This window comes from Mandrillus leucophaeus, unplaced genomic scaffold (assembly GCF_000951045.1).
Source record: "Mandrillus leucophaeus isolate KB7577 unplaced genomic scaffold, Mleu.le_1.0 Scaffold2, whole genome shotgun sequence".
Taxonomy (NCBI): domain Eukaryota; kingdom Metazoa; phylum Chordata; class Mammalia; order Primates; family Cercopithecidae; genus Mandrillus; species Mandrillus leucophaeus.
Window position 1 is genome coordinate 8173199 of NW_012102031.1, and position 19943 is coordinate 8193141.

The following is a 19943-nucleotide window of genomic DNA, read 5'->3' on the forward strand; positions in this document are numbered from 1 at the left end:
GTGTGTGGTGTGTGTGTAGGGGTATGTGGTGGGTATAGATGTGTGTGTGTGTAGGGGTATGTGGTGGGTACAGATGTGTGTGGTGTGTGTGTAGGCGTGTGTAGGTGTATGAGTGTGTAGGGTGTGTGTGTGTAGGTGTATGAGTGGAGGTGTGGTGTGTGGAGGTCTGTGTGGTGGATGTGGCGGCTGGTGCAGAGGGATGAGGCAGGTATTGCGGTACCCACCGGGGGGGTGAACCACAACAGCTCTGGGATGCCAGCGCCCTGGGTAGGCTGGAGTGGAGCTGACAGCAAACTAAACAAAGCTTCTCAACTCTCTCCACAAAGATCCCAGAGGCTGGGCCTCAGCGACCCCAGGACAGCAGGGCAGGCGGCTGGAGATGGTCTGGAGGCTCCCAGTGGGGTCTGATGGGCACTCAGGTTTTATAAACATCAGTTTATCCAACCTTCTTACATTCATCCATGGCACACAAGCAGTTTCCTAGGGCCCCAGAGTGGAAGGAGACGAGAGTCCTGCTCCCAGCCCATCGCCCTGTGCCTGGCTGGCCCAACCTACTCAGACCAGCATGGGGCCTGGCACATGGCACACGGCACACAGCGGGCACGTCAGGGAGTGAAGGAACTAAAACCTGGCACACAGCATGCACCACCACCTCGTCACACGACTTGTGAGTCCTGCTCGGAATCCCAGGGCGCGAACATGGGCTGCCCACAATTAGCACTTGATTCTGTTTCTTTTTTTTGAAATAGAGTCTCACTATGTTGCCCAGGCTGGAGTGCAGTGGTACAATCACAGCTCATGATAACTTCGAACTCCTGGCTTAAGTGATCCTCCCGCTTCAGCCTCCCGAGTAGCTGGGACTACAGGTACAGGCCACCACGCCTGGTTTCGATGCCGTTTTGTACTTTGCTGTTGGGAATCATGTTCTCACGGTTTAGTGGGTGAAGGCCTTACCACCAGCCAGATTCCAGCACCCCAGGAGCAGACATTTGCTCACAGTTCTAAGAAATCATACCCTGATTTGGCAGAAATGGCTTAAATCTCCCAGGCTATCAGAGAGAAGTGAGTGCTAACCGGTTTCTCAGCTTCTCTTTGCTGCCAGTGAGTTATGTGGTGTGTCTTCTCTCTGTGGGCGGGTTGCAAGCTGGTGTGGGAGCCAGGACACCTGGGCGCTAGTTCTAGTCATGCCTGAATTGCTGTGCACCCCTGGGGAAGTGAACCCTGTCTCTGGGCTACCGCGGGGGCGGACTGGCTGGGATTGCTGCCCACTGGGCGGTGAAGTCAACCGCTGACCACAAGAGGCCAGGTGGCCTGAGAGGAGAGCTCCTACGGCAGGCTCCCAGCATGTCAGTTCTGACGAATCCCGACACACTGGAAGCCTGAGGCTGAGGAGGGAGACACACACCTCCACTCACTCTCCTTTGCACTTAGGGCTTTTCACAGCTCTAAGGTTACCAGCGTGGCTTAGAAGCCAGGCAGAACAACACCTGTACTCTGGGCAGGGTATCTCCCAGTCCTCAGCCTCAGTTTTCTCATCTGTAAAGGAACCAGGACATGGCGGTACTGTAAAGCTTAAGTGCCGTAATACTATACTGTGTGCCAGGCACCATGCTGAGGACATCACGCTTGTGGTTTCACTTAACCTCTCCCTGGAACTCAGTTTTCTCATCTGTAAAATGGGATAACAACATACCCTAAGGGTTTGACTCGCTAAGAGAGGGGATGCAAAGTGCTTAGTGCAGGCCTGGCCCGGAGCACAGGCTCAGCAAATGATGGCTCACACCCGAAAAAGGACGAGGCTCTGACTGGTGTGTGCAGTAGATGTGACATGGGTGTGCAACGTGCTCTGCTTGGTGGCAGGTCACACACCACACATGGAAGGTACCGGATTCTCTTGCTGCCCACTGTGTGGTAGAGTCAACCTCTGTACATGAGAGGCCCAGGTGGCCAACCCGTGTCCCCTACCTTGCCCTGTTCTGACTTGGGAATGGCTCCTGAGATGCTGGGAGACCCAGGAGCGGAGACAGAGTGCCCTTGGGAGTCACGAGGACTTTACCCACAGTGGACTGGCCTGGACGGTTTCCACAACTCCTCCCTCCCTGCTTTCCTTCTTTTCTTGATATAGGGTCTCACTCCATTGCCCAGGCTGGAGTGCAGTAGTGCAATCTCAGCTCACTGCAACCTCCACCTCCTGGGCTCAAGAGATCCTCCCACCTCAGCCTCCTGAGTAGCTGGGACTAAAGGTGTGCGCCACCATGCCTGGCTAATTTTTAAATATTTTGTAGAGATGGGGTTTCACCATGTTGCTCAGGCTGGTCTTGAACTCCTGACCTCAAGTGATCTGCCCACCTCGGCCTCCCAAAGTGCTGGGATTCCAGGTGTGAGCCACTGTGCTCGGCTCTCCCTGCTTTCTGAGCTTCCATCCTGATCTTTTAGATTGCAAGTCAAGTCCCTCCTGTGCTCAAGACTTCCCTGCGGCCTGCACCTCACTTAGGATGCTATCCACAGGACTCCTAGCTGCCCTGAGGTCCCCTGGTCCCTGATATACCCCTAGAGCTTCATTTCCTACCCACAACCCCACACTGGCCTCAGAAGTCCCCATGCTGCCTCGAGCCTCCTCAGCCCCGGGTCCGCCACCCTCATTCCCCGGGACACCCAGGTCCTGCTGTTTCTGTCTCCCATAGGACCTGCTCTGTCTGCTCACTTGCTGGAGCAGAAATTCTCACACGGCCTGAAAGGCATCCAGATACACGTTGAAATGCATGAGAGAATGGTTCTTGGAGGTCTTGCCAAAGGGTGTGGGGGTCACCCACGAAGTGTGCTTGGTGCTGGACAAGTGGCTGTCACTCAACACACAGTCAAGGAACTAAACGGAATTCAAACAGCACCCTTGCATTTCTCCCCGCCGCTTTAGGGTCTGCTCTTCTATTCCTCTCTGCCCACACTCCTGCAAATCAAGTCTCCTGAGAGGCAGAGAGGAGTACTATGGAATGGGCTCTAACTCCACGTAAAGCTCCCTACATGCATCCTCTCACACTTCTATTATAAACATGTAGATGTGCTAGGATAAGCCCCAATGTACAGATTAAGAGACTGAGGGTCAGAAAGGCCAATCATTTGCTTAAGGACACATAGCTGGTAAGTGGCAGAGCTGGAATGTGGAGCCCGGGCCACTGGTCTCCAGTTTCAAGTCAGGCTCAGGTCTGAATCCTTGCTTGCGAGCTGGGGCAAATGGCCTGGCCTCTCTAGCGGTTTCCTCTGCTGTAAACTGGGAATAACCACATTAGCCAAAAAGAACTGACTTGAGGGCCAAATGAGGAAGGGCCTGTGGATGTGCTGGGCCAGTGCTTGGCCAACAACAGCACCCAGTGGGTGAGCATTCCCTCACCTCCTTCAGGAGGGCCCCTCTGCTTACCGCGCCAGTGCTCTGCTGCCGGGCGTCCAGGGCTCCAGCCAGGCCGTCTGTTGCTTGGGGGGCTTCGTATTTTACCCTGAAACAGAGACCACCCAGCCATCGGATACTGCCCTTACTGATGGCTGATGCAAGAACGGAGCAGGTTGGGGCACAGGTTGAGGGCTCCCAGCCTCCAGGCCTCCCTGCAAATGGTAGAAAAGGTCTCATTTCCTGCCTCTGGAAATTAGGATCTGATAAGTGACGAGGATCAGGATTGGCCAAACTCAGGAGACTGAGAAATAGCTCCAGTGCCGCTCGGCTCATGAGAATCCCCGCAGACCCTTTCTTGAGCAGGTCTTGTTTCCTATTTGATAGACTGTGGTTCTGTACGAGGTTGTATTTGAACGGGGGATTCCATTCTGCTGCTGAAACACATCTGTAGACTGCTGGGTGCAGTGCCATCTTATCTGGCACTGGCTCACCAGCACAAAGACGACCACCCATACTCTGCCCCCACCCGTCTCAGTAGCATGGGAGGTGGCTTCGTTACAGCTCTTCTAAATGTCCCCTGGGGGACGCCAGCCAGCCAGCCAGGCAGGGTGGGGAGGCAGGAACTGGGACGGCACGCAAGGCTGATGGGCTGGGAGCGGCAGAGGCTGACCCTGCAGCTGCTGGGCAGATGAGGAGAGGCAAGGAGGGGCATGTTGTGTGTGAGGTTACATCTTCTGGGGAGCAAGAGAAGAGCCCAAGTGAGAGGAGAAGCTGGCTGAGGAGGAGAGGCGGCTGTGGTGTCTTTCCCAGCTGCGGGGTGTCCAGGGCAGGTGTTGGCGACCCAGCCCTGTGGCAGGGAAAGAGCCCCGTTATTCTCGCCTTGAACTGCCGGCAGAGAGGACTTCAGCACCGGCTCAGTCCAGCTTTGAGGCGAAGAAGCCACAGAATTCTGGTCACAAAGGGGAAGGCCTGCGATTCCTGTTATGAACAAGGCCACCTGACATGCTAGTGAAGCTAGTGAAGCCTAGTGAAGCGGGGGCTGGTCTCACCGAACGCTTCAGGAACTGGGACTGCATCACATTTAACTCTTGCAGTACCAGCTTGCTTTCCAGGAATGGAGTAGGCTGCCACTGAAAGGGGCTTATTGAATATGACCCCCAGTTCCCACGCAGTCATTTTGAAGAGTGCTGCTGTCTGTTCCGTCCCACCAGGGGCAGAGTTTGCTGGTGGAGTGTGACCACTAGCTGGGGCATTCCCTGGTTAAACGGCTTCCATCCATGGCAAGTGGGCCAGTCACTACGGCAGGGCCCTGCTGGAGCCAACCTTAAAGCCAGTGGTGGGCGAGGTGGGGCATCAGTCGCTCAGTTCTGACCCAGAGAAGGCCTGCTAACTGAGGGTCTGGCGGCGGCATGTTGCGGTCTCTAAGACATGCTTGGCGCATTGTGGGCAAGGCTGAAGAAGGCACGCCCAGCCCCAGGAACACGCAGAAACTGATGCTTTCCCTTCACTAAAAAAAACTATCTGCCCTTCCTAAGCGCTCCTTGCCAGCTCTTTCTTTCCTGCCCACACATGGCCCTGAAGCCCGGCTGTCCCTGAGGGCCACGCCTGTGGCAGTGGAGGGCCAAGCACTCCCCTGGAGGAAGCCTGCGCTTCCTGCACTGGGTGGTGGCCCCTGGGCCTGGGCCTGCTGCCCCCCGCCCAGATCACTCCTTAGGTGGTCCCAGTGAGGCTGTGGGCAGGGGCTGGACCTGGGCCACTGGGGTGACACTTGTCTTAAGTGCTCCTTGTAGAGAAGGCCTCTGTGTACAGCAGCACTGGCGAAGAGGGTGGAAGGACACCCCTGCCTCTGTGAAGGCCTGGCCAAGGCATCCCTGCTGTGGCTCGCCTGGAAGCCCTACTGCTCCTTGGCACTGAGTGGACGGGACTGGCTGCAGGAAAGGCTGATGGTGCCAGCTGTGGTCAAGGCTGGAGCAGAAACAGCGGCTGATAAGGAGCCGGTTTCCCTGCAAGCCAAGGCAGAGCCAATTGCAGGCCGGTGTGAAGTGGGGAGCCAGGCAGGTACAGGGAGGAGCAGGCTGGACACCAGGCAGGCAGAAAAGGCCAGTCAGGTGACCAGAGCTGGAAGATCCACCAGAAACATAAAGGGGTCAGCCAGGCAGGAGAACAAAGGGAAGAGGAAATGGATGCTCAGGTCCATGCCTGAGCCTGTGGGATGTTTTCTGCCAGGGTGGAAACCAAGCCCTGGGGAGCGCCTGCAGGAGAACCAATGGCCTGAGAAGGTGCGTGATGTCATTTCAGCTGTGCCTAACTGAAGGCAGTTTCAAAGATGAAAATCTGATAAGAAAAAAATCCCTCTTGTGCTCCCTCCTGCTCATGTTCCCTTCTGCTCATGTTACAATAAAATCAATTGCTTCTTTGTAGCCCAGTGGGCCCCATCAGCATCCTGCCCCCTTCCCTGTGTGAAGGGCGTCTTTCCCAGCTGCTGTGCGGAAGCCAGGGCACCTCTCTCCCTCCCTGCCTCTGAGCCTTTGCACATGCTGTTCCTAGTGCCTGAAATGGCCTTCCTATCACCCAGCACCTGGTCCAGCCCTGAGTGCCCTCTGCAGAGTTGCATGCCCCCTTCTCTGTGTCCACAGAGCCTGGCGCCCCCTCCAGGACAGCCCTTTGCCTTCGCAGCAGTGGTCCCGGTGCACGTCACACTCCCGTGAGACTGCAGGCCCTAGAGGACAAGCTCCTGGTGTGCTTTTCCCCGTCCCCCAGGGCCTGCTCCCCAGAGGAATGATGGTACAACAGCAAACCTCAGCCAGGTTGGTGACCAGGGCAGGCGCCAGGACTCTCCAGTGTGGCCAGCAGTGTCGCCTGCTGGGGCCTCTGTGGACAGGCCACCTGCCTGGCTGCAAGTCGCACCACATTCATTAGCTTGCCTCTGCAGGGTAGCCTTGGCAGCAACCCTAACTCCATGGCAACCGTGAGCTGCTGGTCCCAGGGTACCTGGGCTTAAAAGTACGGACTCTGCCCAGACTAAAGACGACATAGCTAACAGCTGGGGCAGCCCTAATGACCCAGCAGGCTGCAGCCTGTCAGATTTGACCTGGATTTGTGGGTTTGGAGAGGCTATCCCTGGGCTCTCTGGAGGCCCATTGACAAAGTTCCAAAAGACACCAGAATGACCTCTAAGGAGCTGAGTGGGGTCAGTGGGAGGATCCCATAATGTAGACCTTTCCTTAGCTAAAAGAATCCTGGCAGCCAGGCGCGGTGGCTCACGCCTGTAATCCCAGCACTTTGGGAGGCCGAGGTGGGTGGATCACAAGGTCAGGAGATCGAGACCATCCTGGCTAACACGGTGAAACCCCATGTCTACTAAATATACAAAAAAAAACAAAAACAAAAACAAAAAATTAGCTGGGCATGGTGGCAGGCGCCTGTTATCCCAGCTACTCAGGAGGCTGAGGCAGGAGAATGGCGTGAACCTGGGAGGGGGAGCCTGCAGTGAGGGGAGATCGTGCCACTGTACTCCAGCCTGGGCGACAGAGCGAGACTCCGTCTCAAAAAAAAATAAAAAAAAGAATCCTGGCTGCCCAGAGCTTAGCCCTGGGGGTCACAAGCAAAGGGCTGAAGAAAGTATCAAGCAGACTGTTCCTCTTACAAGCCTCTATGGGGCCAGTTCTCCCGCAGGTCCTGGCAAGGGGCTGGACCCTGGTGGACACACTCAGGCCACGTGCCCATTCTGCTGAAAGCACCCCCTGAAAACGCATGGTGCACAGGGAAGGGCAGAGCCCCAGTTCTGGGGCAAGGCCGACAGAACCTGCTTAATCTTCTCTGGAAATTAACGGTGGCTATGGAACAACAGAAAAAGACTTGACTTGAAAGTCCCTGAGGATTTATCAGGAAACTTCCCTGCTCCTGGAGGGCTTACTATGCAATACACAGTGCAGGGAAGAGGGGGCTGGGTGGAGACACTGTGTTTTGAAACCAGACAGCCCTAGGCTCCTAACCTAGTGCTGCCAAATATTAGCTGCCTGACCTGGGGCAAACGACCCTGCCCCTCTCTGTGCCTCAGTTTCCCCCTCTGACCAGACTGTGTAAGACTCTGGCATACAGTGGGTCATTAGGTACCCGTCCCCCACCCAGCACGGCCTGTGAGGAACGCAGTCTGTCAACTGACCACAGGGCTCCCAGGCCATGCTGCACTGACTTAGGGGATCCCAAGGGGAGTGCAGCAGGGACTGTATACCCTTCCTCATGGTGTGCCCACCATCAAGCCGGGTTCAAGGACCCCGAGAGAGGCTTTCCCCAGCAGAGAGCCACCTAAACTGCAGGGGACCAAGGCAGGGCCAGGACACTCACTCTTTCCGTTGGTCAGCCAGTGAGCTGCCCCGTGTCAGCGCAAACATGTCAAACTCATCTTCCAGTCGACCAGAGGCCTCCAGAGACTGCAGGCCAGCTCTCACACTGCTGGAGCCCAGGTCTGCAGGGACAAAAAGGCCACCTGAAGGACCCATCCACATGCCGTCCTTGCATGCTGAGCTGCTGCTGAGCTGCCTGCTGCCAGGCCCAGGGCTTGGTGCTGGGGAAGCGGCATGTGGGTGGGGGAATGTGCGAGGCAAGCCACCTGCTGGCTGTGGGGCCTTGGGCAAGCGGCTTCCTCTTTCCAGCTTTAGTTTACTCACCCCTCCTGGGGCTGCTGTGAGCATCAGAGAACAGGCAAAATGCTAACCACTGATTCTGCTAGGGGAAGTGGCTGGGCAGGAGGACAGTAATCAGATGGGTAGTCCAATGTTTCCAAAAGTATAGCATTAGTGATTCAAAATGGGGTGCTAATGATTTCCTAGGGCTCGGCATGAAGCAGACAGTAAATTATATTAAAACCTATCACAGTGATAACAGTGACAATGGCCAGCTACTCAGCCAGAGTGCAACCTGGGCCTGGCACAGTCTAAGCGCTTCTTATACACGAGCTCCCTACTCCTGCTTCAGAGGAGGAAAGGGAGGCTCAGGAGGTTTAAGGAACCTGCCCAGGCTCACGCGGATCATGGAAGCCATGGAGCATTCAGTGTCGAGGGCCAGTCCTAGGATGGTGGGATTCTGAGACCCAAGGCGGCCCAGGACTTGTGCGGCTGCCAGGGGCAGTTACCCTGAGTGTCCCATCTTGCAGCAAGATTCAGCCTGGGACCCCAGCAAGGTGGGGTCTAGACTGACATTCTGCCGTGGGTGTATAACAAGGGCACCCCCAAAAACTGCAGGGGTGCCAACAGTACCATAATGTACCCTCAGCTGGAGCCCTCCAGACCACACTTACTCATTCCTGCCAGCTGGGATGAGAGGTTGCCGGTGGCTGCTGGCTCAGGGCCCATGTCGATCAGGTCAGCTGCCGGCTCAGCCTCACTTGGGGCCTAGTGGGAAGGGAGATGCCCTGATCATCTCCTCTGTCTGCAGCTTCGTTCCTTTCTGTCCCAAGCACTGGGGCCTGCAGGCTTTGCCCAAGGATCTGTCACCAGGGCTCCAGTAGCTAGGACTGGGCGTCAGGGGATTTCCTTCCTTCCCTCTGGCTCCAGCTTAACTGGACTCCCTGGGAGGCTGGGGAGACCCTTGGGCATCAGGTGGTGGCGGAGCCTTATTTACCTTAAAGGGACAGGGGCGTAAAAAGTTAAAAGGGGATTTCTCTCTAGGCCTGGATAAAACAGCACCACCCCGTCTGGTTTACTGGGGGAGGGAGTTGAGAACGACACTCCTTCCCATGAACGTGGCTTGATCTAGTCACAGAAAAGAAGCCTTTTACCTTGGTGGTCTGGCCTGTTCGGAACCGTTCAAACCTACAAGATAGAAAAGACATGAGTTATGGAGACAGACTGAGACAGGCCCCTGCCGCATGGCCAGGAAGAGCTCTTCAAACCGTGGGTCTCAACATCAACACACTGGGTTATGATCAGGGTGATGATACATCTGGTGTGTCCTGGATAGATCCAGTTCATGCCTGCTGTCCCTGGATAGCTAGCAGTGCTCCGCTTTCACTTGCAAAAGTGTCCCAATTTGGATGACCAATTATAAGGCAACCTTAGTCGTGAGTAGCATGAAACAAATAAATAGGAATAGGGACAGCAAAGAAAGCAAATAGAACAGCAAAGAAAATAGGAATGTATGGCACACAGTAAAGGTAAGGGCTGTTTCATGAAACTTGTTTCAATTACATATTTGTGTGTGTGTGGGTTAGTGGCTCTCTTCAGGGGTGTAAGAAAGATACATGTATCTCTAATCTTGCTTTCTGGAGCTACTTAGGGGTCAGTGAGGTAGATCGAGAAGACTTTATTCCGGGGTCTGTTCGAGTTGTGGCCTTGTCACTTATCACATGACCCTGGGTAAATTATGTTCCTTCTGAACTTTAGTCTCCTTGTCTAGAATCTGCAGGCACCTGCCTCCCAGAAGTGGTGAGGCCCAAATTAGGACATAGGTATAAGTGACTGCGAACTTGAAAGCACCGGCAGACATTAAGCCTAACGACTGTGGGTATCTGAGAGTACCAGCTGCTACCAGATGGGGCCCCTCAGTCACCTCACAGCCCAAACCCCAAAATGGCAGGGAAGAGGCCTTTCATTCCACTGGGCCAATGAGCAGGAAAAGCTAGGCAGATGTGACCTGCAGGGTACCCCCTACTCTCCACTGTTTTAGAATCAGTGAGTGTCTTTTGATGGAGAATGACACAAAAAATGAACAAGGGGCTGGAGGAGGCTGGAGTAACTTGTGTCATTTATTGGACACCCTGGACTGCTAAGTGCTTTATAGGCACTGTTCCACGGACTCTCAGTTATGCCACAAGCCTCATTTTATAGACACAGAGGAGGTGTGATGGGCACGCAGTTTCTGCAGACCCAGCAGTCCTTCTTCTCTTTCCTTTTTTCTTTTGAGAAGGAGTCTTGCTCTGTCACCTAGGCTGGAGTGCAGTGGTGCAATCTCGGCTCACTGCAACCTCTGCTTCCTGGGTTCAAGCAATTCTCCTGCCTCAGCCTCCCAAGTAGCTGAGATTACAGGTGCCCGCCACCATTAATCTTTTTTTGTATTTTTTTTGTATTTTTAGTAGAGATGGGGTTTCACCATGTTGGCCTGGCTGGTTGCAAACTCCTGACCTCAAGTGATCCTCCCGCCTCGGCCTCCCAGAGTGCTAGGATTACAGGTGTGAGCCGCTGTGCCCAGCCCTTCTCCTTCTTTTGTAATAGCACCCAAGTGCTCTTTAGACGAACTGCTCCTCCCCCATTTCACATCATCCCGGTGGGGTGCCATCTAAGGGCCCTCTCCCCCACCACAGCTGGTAGACACAATGAAGCTAAGCCAATCCAACTCACTCTTGGGGATGTGACTTTTGAACAGAATGATACATGGTGGGCAGGCGGGTGTGGTGGCTGATGCCTGTAATACCAATGCTTTGGGAGGCCAAGGAGGGAGAATTGCTTGAGGCCAAGAGTTGGAGACCAGCCTGGGCAACACAGTGAGACCCCTGTCTCTGTAAAACAACAAAAAGAAGAAAATAAATTTAGCCGGGTGTGGTGGTGCATGCCTGTAGTCCCAGCTACCTGGGAGACTGAGGTGGGAGGACTGCTTGAGCCCAGGAGGTTGAGGCTGCAGTGAGCTGTGATCATGCCACTGCACTCTAGCCTGGGTGACAGAGCAAGATCGTGCCTCAAAAAAAAAAAAAAAAAAAAGTGGGCAGATGTTTGTGAACAGGTGTTTGCGCTGATCCATTTATTGATGGCAGCACCCTGGGAACATGGTCCAGAAGTTTCTGCTCCTGAGACATTTGAGCTGCTCTGGGATCTGTCTTTCTTGCTCTATTGGGAGATGTCAGTGTCACTTTTCTCTGGATTCTGAAAGCTACCCATTTAATAAAGATTATTATCCTAACAAATTCTTTTTCTGCCTAAGTTAGCCGGAAATGTTTTGTGTAGCTTGCAGCAGTGAAGTCACTTGTCTAAGGCCCCAGACCCAGGAAGTGGTGGAGTAAGGACACACCAGGCCGGTCTGGCTGCAGGGCCACGCTCTCAGCTGTGACCTGTGACCATCCCCCAGGGCTGGACTTGGGCACAGGCAGCAGGGCTGACCCTTGCGGGGGATGCAGGGTGGGTGTAAGGACGGGCCCTCAAAAACATCCTGGAAGAAGAGAGCTGAGGCCACACGCCCCTAGGAGCCTGCCTTGTGTTTGAGAGGAGGACGAGAGAAGGCTCAGACAGTATGAGACCAGGAGAACAAGGCAGAAGGGAAGGGAGAAGGTTTGGGCAGTCGGCCAGAGGCCAGGGGAGGTGCTGGGGCTACCGTTCATGGCGCAGGAACACGTTGTTGAGATTGTCATTGACGATGAGCAGCTCCTCTGTCAGCTGCTCATTGGCGATCTGAGGGATGAGCTCCAGGACCCGCTGCTGCATGGCTCGGCACGTGCGGTTGAGCTCCTGCCAGGAAAGGAAGTGAGGCAACCACAGTCACGTGACTCAGAGTGAGGCCATCTCTCATGCACGGGCCTCCAGCCCCTGCACAAGCCTTGGAGGAGGGAGAGGTGTCCAAACTGGACTTCAAGGTTCCACGGAACAGCTTTTTGATCAGGCACACATGAACTTGAACTTCACTTCCAAGTGTTAGATGCTAAAATTTAATCCACAGGAAACCATCAACATGTCTAACTGTACTGCTGGTTTAACTTGGCTTCGTGCAGATTCCAGAATAAAGGTTGTGCCACCTTCTTTCCTTAGTCGGAAAAAACTGAGTCAGCAAAGGCTGACGTTGAACAAACTGCAACTTCTGGAAGTACGCTGTGATTTTTGCAACCAAAGCATACAAAATGAATTAGATGACTGCGACCATTAGCCACAAACCTCGATTTCGAATTTTTGCCTCACTTTTCTCACTGGCTGATTTTTTTGTCTTTTTAAATAAACTTTTAGCTTTGGAATAATTTCAGATTTTTCAGAAGAGATGCAAAGATAGTACCACAAGTTCCCATATACCCTTGACCCTGGCTTCCCCTTAGTCTGGCATTTGTCAAAACTGAGACATTAAAACTGATAAAATAGTATTAACTAAACTGCATACTTTATTCAGATTTCACTAGGTCCTTTGTTCTAGGATCCCACAGTGCATTTAGATATCACGTCACTGACTTTTAACCAGTAAGCATCATATTTAAACTTATGAAAAAGAAAAATATTGGCCAGGCCCAGTGGCTTATGCCTATAATCCCAGCACTTTGGGAGGCCGAGGCGGGTGGATCACCTGAGGTCAGGCGTTCAAGACCAGCCTGGCCAACAAGGTGAAACCCTGTGCCTACTAACAATACAAAAATCAGCCAGGTGTGGTCATGTATGCCTGTATCCCAGCTGCTTGGGAGGCTGAGGCAGGAGAATAGCTTGACCAAGAGGCAGAGGCTGCAGTGAGCCAAGATCGCACCCACTGCACTCCAGCCTGGGTGACAGAGCGAGACTTCGTCTCAAAAAAAAATAAAAAATAAAAAAAAAAAAACCATAGACATACGGGTTTTCATTTTTAAGATTGCTCAATTGTTTCTTCAGGTACCTGTCACCAGGTGAAGGTGCCTGGGTCAGGGCAGGTGCTTGGGTCCTGAGGTCCAGGGAGCTGCCCGGCATTGCCGACTGCGGCCTCACGCCAGCATGCCTTTCTCCTGGAGGCAACGCTGAGGCTAGGCACTGCCCAGTGTTTATTTTGGCTGTCATGTGGACCCTGTCCCCCGCCCCCTCCAAGGTCAGGCCTCTGGGATTTCCTCATTGCCCTTAGCACGGGGGCAGGGCGGGTCCTTTCAACATCCTGTGGGCTCCCCTCCTGCTCTCATGACTAAGCACAGGGTGGCTCTGCTTCTGCTTCCCTGCTGGCTCCTCTCAAGAGCAGAAGAGCAGCACTTGGAGCCAGGTTCAAATCGCAGCTCTGCTATTTACCAGCCATATAACCCTTGACGTGTTATCTGATCTCCCTATGCCTGTTTCCTGACCTGGAAAATGGGGGTGGTGAGGATTATGTGAGTGATGTGAACCAAGTGTCCACATACAGCTCGGGGCAGGGGAAGTGCCCAATGCATGGGAGCTGTCTCTGCGTCCACCTTGCTCAGCCTTCTGAGTCCCCAAACTGCTCACACCTCACGGCCTTGGCTTGGGGCGTACGAAGCTGCCTGCGCAGTCTTCTCTCTTCCGGAGCCCTTACTGGGTTTCAAGTTTGCGTATTCATTCGACTCTGAGGCTGCTCCTTTTCTCCCCACCCTGCACCACCAAGTGAGGACCCCTGCACAGTCGGCTCGGTCAGGCACACAGACACGGTGGCGAGGAAGACACAGTGCTGCCCTCAAGGAGTCTGAGGCCTGGTGGACGAGCAGCAGGAACTCACACAGTTACACAAAGCACTCTGTCCCCTCATGAATTCTGGTGACTCCTGGGCCTTGGGGATTCCTAGCTTTCTTGGTGCCTCTATGACCGACCTCCACGCGGAGGGTGCTTTTTGCCAAATTCAGTGCCCCTTCCGCTCCAGTGACCCCCAATCTGGGCTGGGGCCATGGCAATACCACGTGACACACGGGAGCACGCACCACTAGCTCCACCTGCCTCGGCTCCCCAAGACCAGTGGCTGGCGCATCTCAAGGCTGGCACCAGCCTCTCACACCTGCCTGCTGAGTCTCGGATTGTGAATGGTGGAAATCTCACCTTCCAGCTTTTTCTCAGGACCCCGTACTGGGTGCTTTACTCTGCGCCAGGGACAAGCCTGGGTGTTTTCCATGCAATGCCTTATTTAACTCTCACGTCAAACTTGTGCCATAAAGGCTATTGTTAGAGCAACCTTACAGATGAGGAAACTGAGGCAAGGGGGGGCTACTTTGTTCAAACCAGAAAGTGGTAGAGCTGTGGTCTGATTCCAATCTGATGGCGTCCAAAGTCCCTGGTGGTAACATGGCCCCAACTGTGACCAAGGAGTATGGAGTAAGCCATGAAGACCGTCATGAGGACTGGGAAAGAACGCACGTGGGCAACTGGGCAGGAGTCATCTGAGCCCCAGGGGGTGGTGCCATCTGCTCACCTGCAGCAGCTCCAGGTCTGCAGGCTCGACCTGAGTGGGGACCAGCTCCGTCAGCATCTCCGACATCACCCTCACGTTCCCACTCACCATCTCCAGCTCACTGCGCAGCTTCCCAATCTGAAACACACGGTTGGTCGTGATGAGAGAAGCCAGGGGTCTGGAGCCCATGTCACTCACAGGGACAGAACCCAGTACCACCAATCCTGGGTGCAGCACCAGGGAGTCCACCTCCTAGCAGACTCTCTAGGCAGCCTCCCTCCTGGCTCCCACAGTGACAGCCCTGCACTAGAGGCCTGCCCCACCCCTCCTACAGACCCCTCACAGAGGCGCTACCAACCGTGACCATCTCCACACCGGGGAGCCTGGTGCAGGGAGAAGCTGAAAGGAAATGAGCTGAGGGGGAATGAGCCACCAAGTGTGGCTGGAAGATTCCAGCATCTCCTGGGTCTAACACGGGAGCTAACGAGGCCCTGGAGGGTGGCTCCCCACTGGGGGAGGAGGGAGGCTGCAGGCCCTCTCTCTCTCTCCCCTTAGAGGACTGGGTTTCTGCCCTCTCTCCTCCTCGGAGGACTGGGATTCCGCCCTCTCTCTATCTCTTAGGAGGACTGGGCTTCTGCCCTCTTTCTCCTCCTAAAGGACTGGGATTTTGCCTTGTTTCTGTCTGTTTTGGTGTCTCACGCTCTTCTAAGGATAGTCCTTGCCGTGTCCCTCACCTTGAATATGAAACTCAGATTTAGCACTTGTTCCAAGGGATGTGGGCAGGTTTTCAATGGTCAAAGGGTTCCAAGGAGTTGGGCTTGGGGAAACATTTTCAATAAAGCTGTAGTCTCCTCAAAGAGGTTAGGTTGGGGAAGGCCATTGGTATAAGGATCTTATGCTGTGGGACCTTGTAGCATGTTTAATACCCTCATGCATACTGGGGATGCCCAGGAAAAGATCGATACGAAAGCGTCCAAGATTTATTTGACTGAAGAACCTTTTTACGTTTTGAGAAATGCTGGTACATTGTAAATCATGTGGCTGAGTTATAGTTGATTTCAGAGTGTCACTATATACATTCATGATTGTGATAGCAGCTACCATTTATAGACTACCTAATAAGTGCCAAGCATTGAACATATATTGCTAACTTAATTTTTTGCCATAGGTAGACATCAATACCCCTGCTTTTACAGACGAAGAAATGAAATGTAGAGACAAGTAGTATATCCACTATGGTTCATTGACACCTTCCAAAACCTGCAAAATGTTTGATCTATTTGGCTGACTTAATGAATACTCTTGGTATGAGTAAGTGGAAAAACTACTGATCACAAACCCCCTGCATCCAAATCAGACTTAATTACAAAGGAGCCTGGGAGTAACATCACTGCACACCTGATGTCTTCACATGTCCCAAGAGACAAAAGGGGACTCTTGAATTAAACAAAGATTAGTTTCGTTTAGCAAGCACCTTCTTGCATTAGGAGTAATTAGCGTCTTAATCCACACAGATGCTAGACTTCAGGCAACTGGTTAAAATCGTAACCGAGTGAGACAATTTTTTGGATCACAAGGTGCTTTTACAATTTTTTACACACTTTTAACCCATGCAGAAAAAAAAAGTGCAGCTCACTGTCAGCACTCATTTAATTTTACATAAACATGCTCTTTGAGGCTGAAGTAAACCTGACTATTTTCAACATGAAAATAAAACATAAAAACTGTTCTTGGAGTTATTTCTAAACAGAACTCATCTCCAATCCTAATGTAACAGAAATGTATATGATGTTACATTAGGATTAGAGACAAGAGTATCCTTGGGGTAAACAGGCAATGTGTTAATAATTTTGTCCAGTTAGCAACATTGTCTAGTAATATTTGTAACTCTGGGGGGTGATTTCACAACTTGCTAAGAGAAAACAAGTCACGGAAGTTTCTCTTCAAATAGGCTAGGGTTAGAATGAGTTCAAATGATACATAAAGCGGGTCCTGAGGACGCTTATTGGGAAAGTTAAGCTTCACTTTTTTTTCCATCATGCATCCGTGTCTTCCTCACCAGCACACTCAGCAGCTCCGCCTTTAAGCTGCACTGATGTGATGGGTCTGATGTGTGTACAACACCTCTAATGTGGGTGCTCCCACAGTGAGCAGGACTCTGTCCCCACCCCAGCAGCCAAAAGTCTAGAATGACAAGCCCCCAGCTCTATGAGTTGGTCATGGCTGTAGAAGTCACTCAGCAGATACAGCAGCCATGGCACTCCACAAGCAGCTCATGGCCCAGTGGGCAAATCGTCCCACCTCCAGCCACAGAAGGAAGGGAGATGCCCAGATTGCCTCAGTCAGGATGCCACCTGCTCTGAGGTGGGTAATCCTTCAAAGCTAGTCATAAGGCTGGGAGAATCTGTCCCTTAGAATCTCATACTAAGCCTCAAACCTTCTTGGCTGGGCGTGGTGGCTCATGCCTGTAATCCCAGGACTTTAGGAGGCCGAGATGAGTAGATCACTTGAGCTCAGGAATTCGAGACTAGCCTGGCCAACATGGTGAAACTCCATCTCTACTAAAAATACAAAAAATTAGACAGGCATGATGGCTCATGCCTGTAGTCCCACCTACTCAGGAGGCTGAGGCAGAATTGCTTGAACTTGGGAGGCAGAGATTGCAGTGAGCCTAGATCGTGCCACTGCACTCCAGCCTGGGTGGCAGAACAAGATTGTCTCAAAACAAACAAGAAAGTTTCAAACCTTCTTGAGACTTCATGGGAAGCAGCACAGTACAATGTTCATGTGTTTTTTATTTTTTGCACAGATGTTTTAAAACTTTTCAGGCAGAACCTCTGTTCAAATGAAGTCTTTTTTTTTTTTTTTTAAACAGGTCTATGTTGTCCAGCCTGGTCCCGAACTCCTGGGCTCAAGCCATCCTCCCGCCTGAACCTTTGAGAAGCTGAGATCACAGACACATGTGACTATGCTCAGCTCAAATGAAAGCTGTGAGTGTGTAAGAAACCACACAGGTGGAGCTGGCCTGGTTGAAGGGGCCGCCTACAGGACACCTCCTCTCCATGGTGCTGTCAGAGGGCCCCGCAGAAAACACAGGTTGGAAAATGGCCAAGGTACAGGGCAGTGCCTGCCAGGAGTCAGACAGGCGTGAGCTTGAATCCCAACTGTCTCCGATGACTGTGTGCTCCGGGCAAGTGAATGGACCTGTCTGAGCCTCATCGCTCAAACAGGAAGAATCACACATACCCTGTGGGCTGCTGTGAGGAAGAAGCGGAGGCTCCGTGGACGGTAAATTCTGACAGGGGGGCCCTCCCTGACGTGTGTGGCCCACCTGCCTGGACCTGACGGTTCTGACCCCAGGCTTGCGTACCTGCTCCGGCGTTGGTGCTATGGGTGTGTCGCCGGAGAGCATGGGCGGGGTGGGCAGAGGGGCAGTGTGCTGGCCAGAGTCCTCTTGCTGGCTGGCGTCAGAGCCCACAGAATCCTGTCCTGATTGTGTCTCTGAGTTGAACACGGTCTAGTGGGAGGAAAACAGAATCAGTGAGGGGTCCTGGGAACGTTAAGAGCCCAGGAAGTCAGGGGCCAGCCTGGTGATGTCTCTGGGGATGAGTCCTGCCTGCCTTCCCTCGGTTCCCGGTGCGGCAATTCTCTCACCCTCTGGGGTGTGTGGATGGGTGACAGCATGTCCAGGTCAGTCATGGGGAACTCCAGGCCTTTCCTCCGCAGGTCCTCATAGATGGTGACCACACCTGTCAGATCGGGCGAGCTGCGGAACGCGTCAGCCCAGGACTGAGGGGGAACAAGGGGACACAGCCTGTAACCACAGCTCACCTGTGAGCCTTCCCACCTGGCACCCAGAGAACAGACATTCTTTCCCTGATTTTTTCTTTTCTTTTCTTTTTTCTTTACTACATCTGCCCTGCCCACTCCACAGCAAAGCACACAGTTGGCAAGCCTCCCTCCCCACAGAACATCCCACCAGCAGACAACCGAGATACCGCGAAATGAGAAGTGGAGCCTGGGACAAACACGATGGCCTCGAGCTCTCCACTGGGCAGGAGGCTCCCGCGCTGACAGCTTTTCCTGGCGCTGCCCTGTCCTCGCACTCACCTGGATGAGGTTGAGCACCTTGTCATGCACAATGGTGGGTGGGTTGTTCTTGGGCAGGATGGTCCTCACCAGCACACTCTCCACGAAGTCCTGGCTGGCCACCAGCACGTGGAAGCGGTGCCCGCAGTTCTTGACACAGGTTTCTAAGACCTGGAGGGCGGAGAGGTGCCGTCAGGCACCCTTGTCAGAGGAGAGGCGGTGCCCAGGACCCCCACCTTTGTGGCTCCTCCTGTGTCCCAGAGGGGAGGTCCGGAAGAGGAGATGGGACTTCCTGGAGTGAGACCCTTGAATGTGGAGGACTGGGACAATGCCAGGAATGGGGGACTTGTTTACTGAAGGGCACGGCCTAGGGTGGGCAGCGGTGTGGTGTGTGGGCTGGACACACTTCCCTCCCTGACTGGCGCCAGTGCACACAGAATCCCAGTGCTGGCTCTGAGCTGAGCATGGTCTAGACAGAAGGGGCTCTCCAAGAGGAAATCAAGAATCTGAGATGTCAATTGACTGGTAAGCCTGCGGCCCAGGGAAAAGACACTGAACTTCCCTCCCCACTCTCCACTTCCCACTGCAGGAAGTGCCTTTGCTTTTCGCTTAAGCCAATTCACCTGGATATAAATGCTCCTTGTGGAGGAGGGTGGGACAGCGTTTATAGCTTCCCCAGCCAAACCCATGCTGACAGCTAGGAGGCCCACGCGTGTCTGGCCGTCCTGAGATCTGGGCTGGTTCAGTGGTGGGGGCAAGACTGTTCTCAGCCACTGGTATTTATTTTACATTCATTTTCCAGAGCACCAAAGTGCCGGGCAGCACCCAACTCAGTCTGCCAGCCTCCCTGCCCCCACGGAGGCCTGGGTTTACTGAGCTTCAATGTCACCCGCAGGTCCTTTGGCCCAGGCTCTCCCTGCCAGTGGTTCTGGAGTGATGAAAGCATCTGTTCCCATGCTGGGGGATCGGGGAGAACCTTTCCAAATGGCTTCTTGCCATTCTGCATCCGCCTGCGGTGTAGACAGGACAGTGTGTTGCCCACAGACCTTTCCTTTCCAGCACTCAAATGAGGAGCTCAGGGGAGGCTGGGAGTCCTGCTGGGCCTGAGGGGAGGTGACTTTCAGTGGACTGCAGTCCTGCCATGGGACGGACAGATGGGGCACTCACTGTGAGAGCCAGCATCACCTCGTGGAAGTTCTTATTTCCCACGATTCTCTTCTTTACTGCTCGGAGGGCATCTTTGGGACTAAGAAGAAGGACAAGAAAAAGGGTGGGCTTAGGAATAGAGCCCTCTTACCCAACAGCAGAGGCCCTGGAGAGTTGGAACAGCTCTTATTGGCCCATCCTCCCTGGGCCCCACCTGTTTGGTGTATCCAGTCAGGTTCTGATCACATCAGAATCTTCCTAGCCCATTGCTCAGCAGGGACTCACAACC

At 53.5% G+C, this 19943-nt stretch overlaps 1 protein-coding gene across 4 annotated transcripts in view; it reads right to left on the reverse strand.

Moving 5' to 3' along the window:
- Positions 1-19943, reverse strand: part of TOM1 (target of myb1 (chicken)) — a 54127-nt gene that overhangs the window by 5662 nt on the left and 28522 nt on the right. For 3 of the 4 annotated variants that reach the window (XM_011978976.1, XM_011978974.1, XM_011978975.1), the window contains exons 3-12: positions 19676-19754; positions 18530-18679; positions 18074-18208; positions 17790-17936; positions 14441-14557; positions 11687-11820; positions 9165-9198; positions 8685-8778; positions 7733-7853; positions 3416-3491 (exon numbers count right to left, since the gene is read on the reverse strand). In XM_011978976.1, the coding sequence (XP_011834366.1) occupies positions 3416-3491; positions 7733-7853; positions 8685-8778; positions 9165-9198; positions 11687-11820; positions 14441-14557; positions 17790-17936; positions 18074-18208; positions 18530-18679; positions 19676-19754 (1087 nt within the window). The remainder of the gene's footprint in view (positions 1-3415; positions 3492-7732; positions 7854-8684; positions 8779-9164; positions 9199-11686; positions 11821-14440; positions 14558-17789; positions 17937-18073; positions 18209-18529; positions 18680-19675; positions 19755-19943) is intronic. The other variant, XM_011978977.1, reaches the window with a different exon arrangement.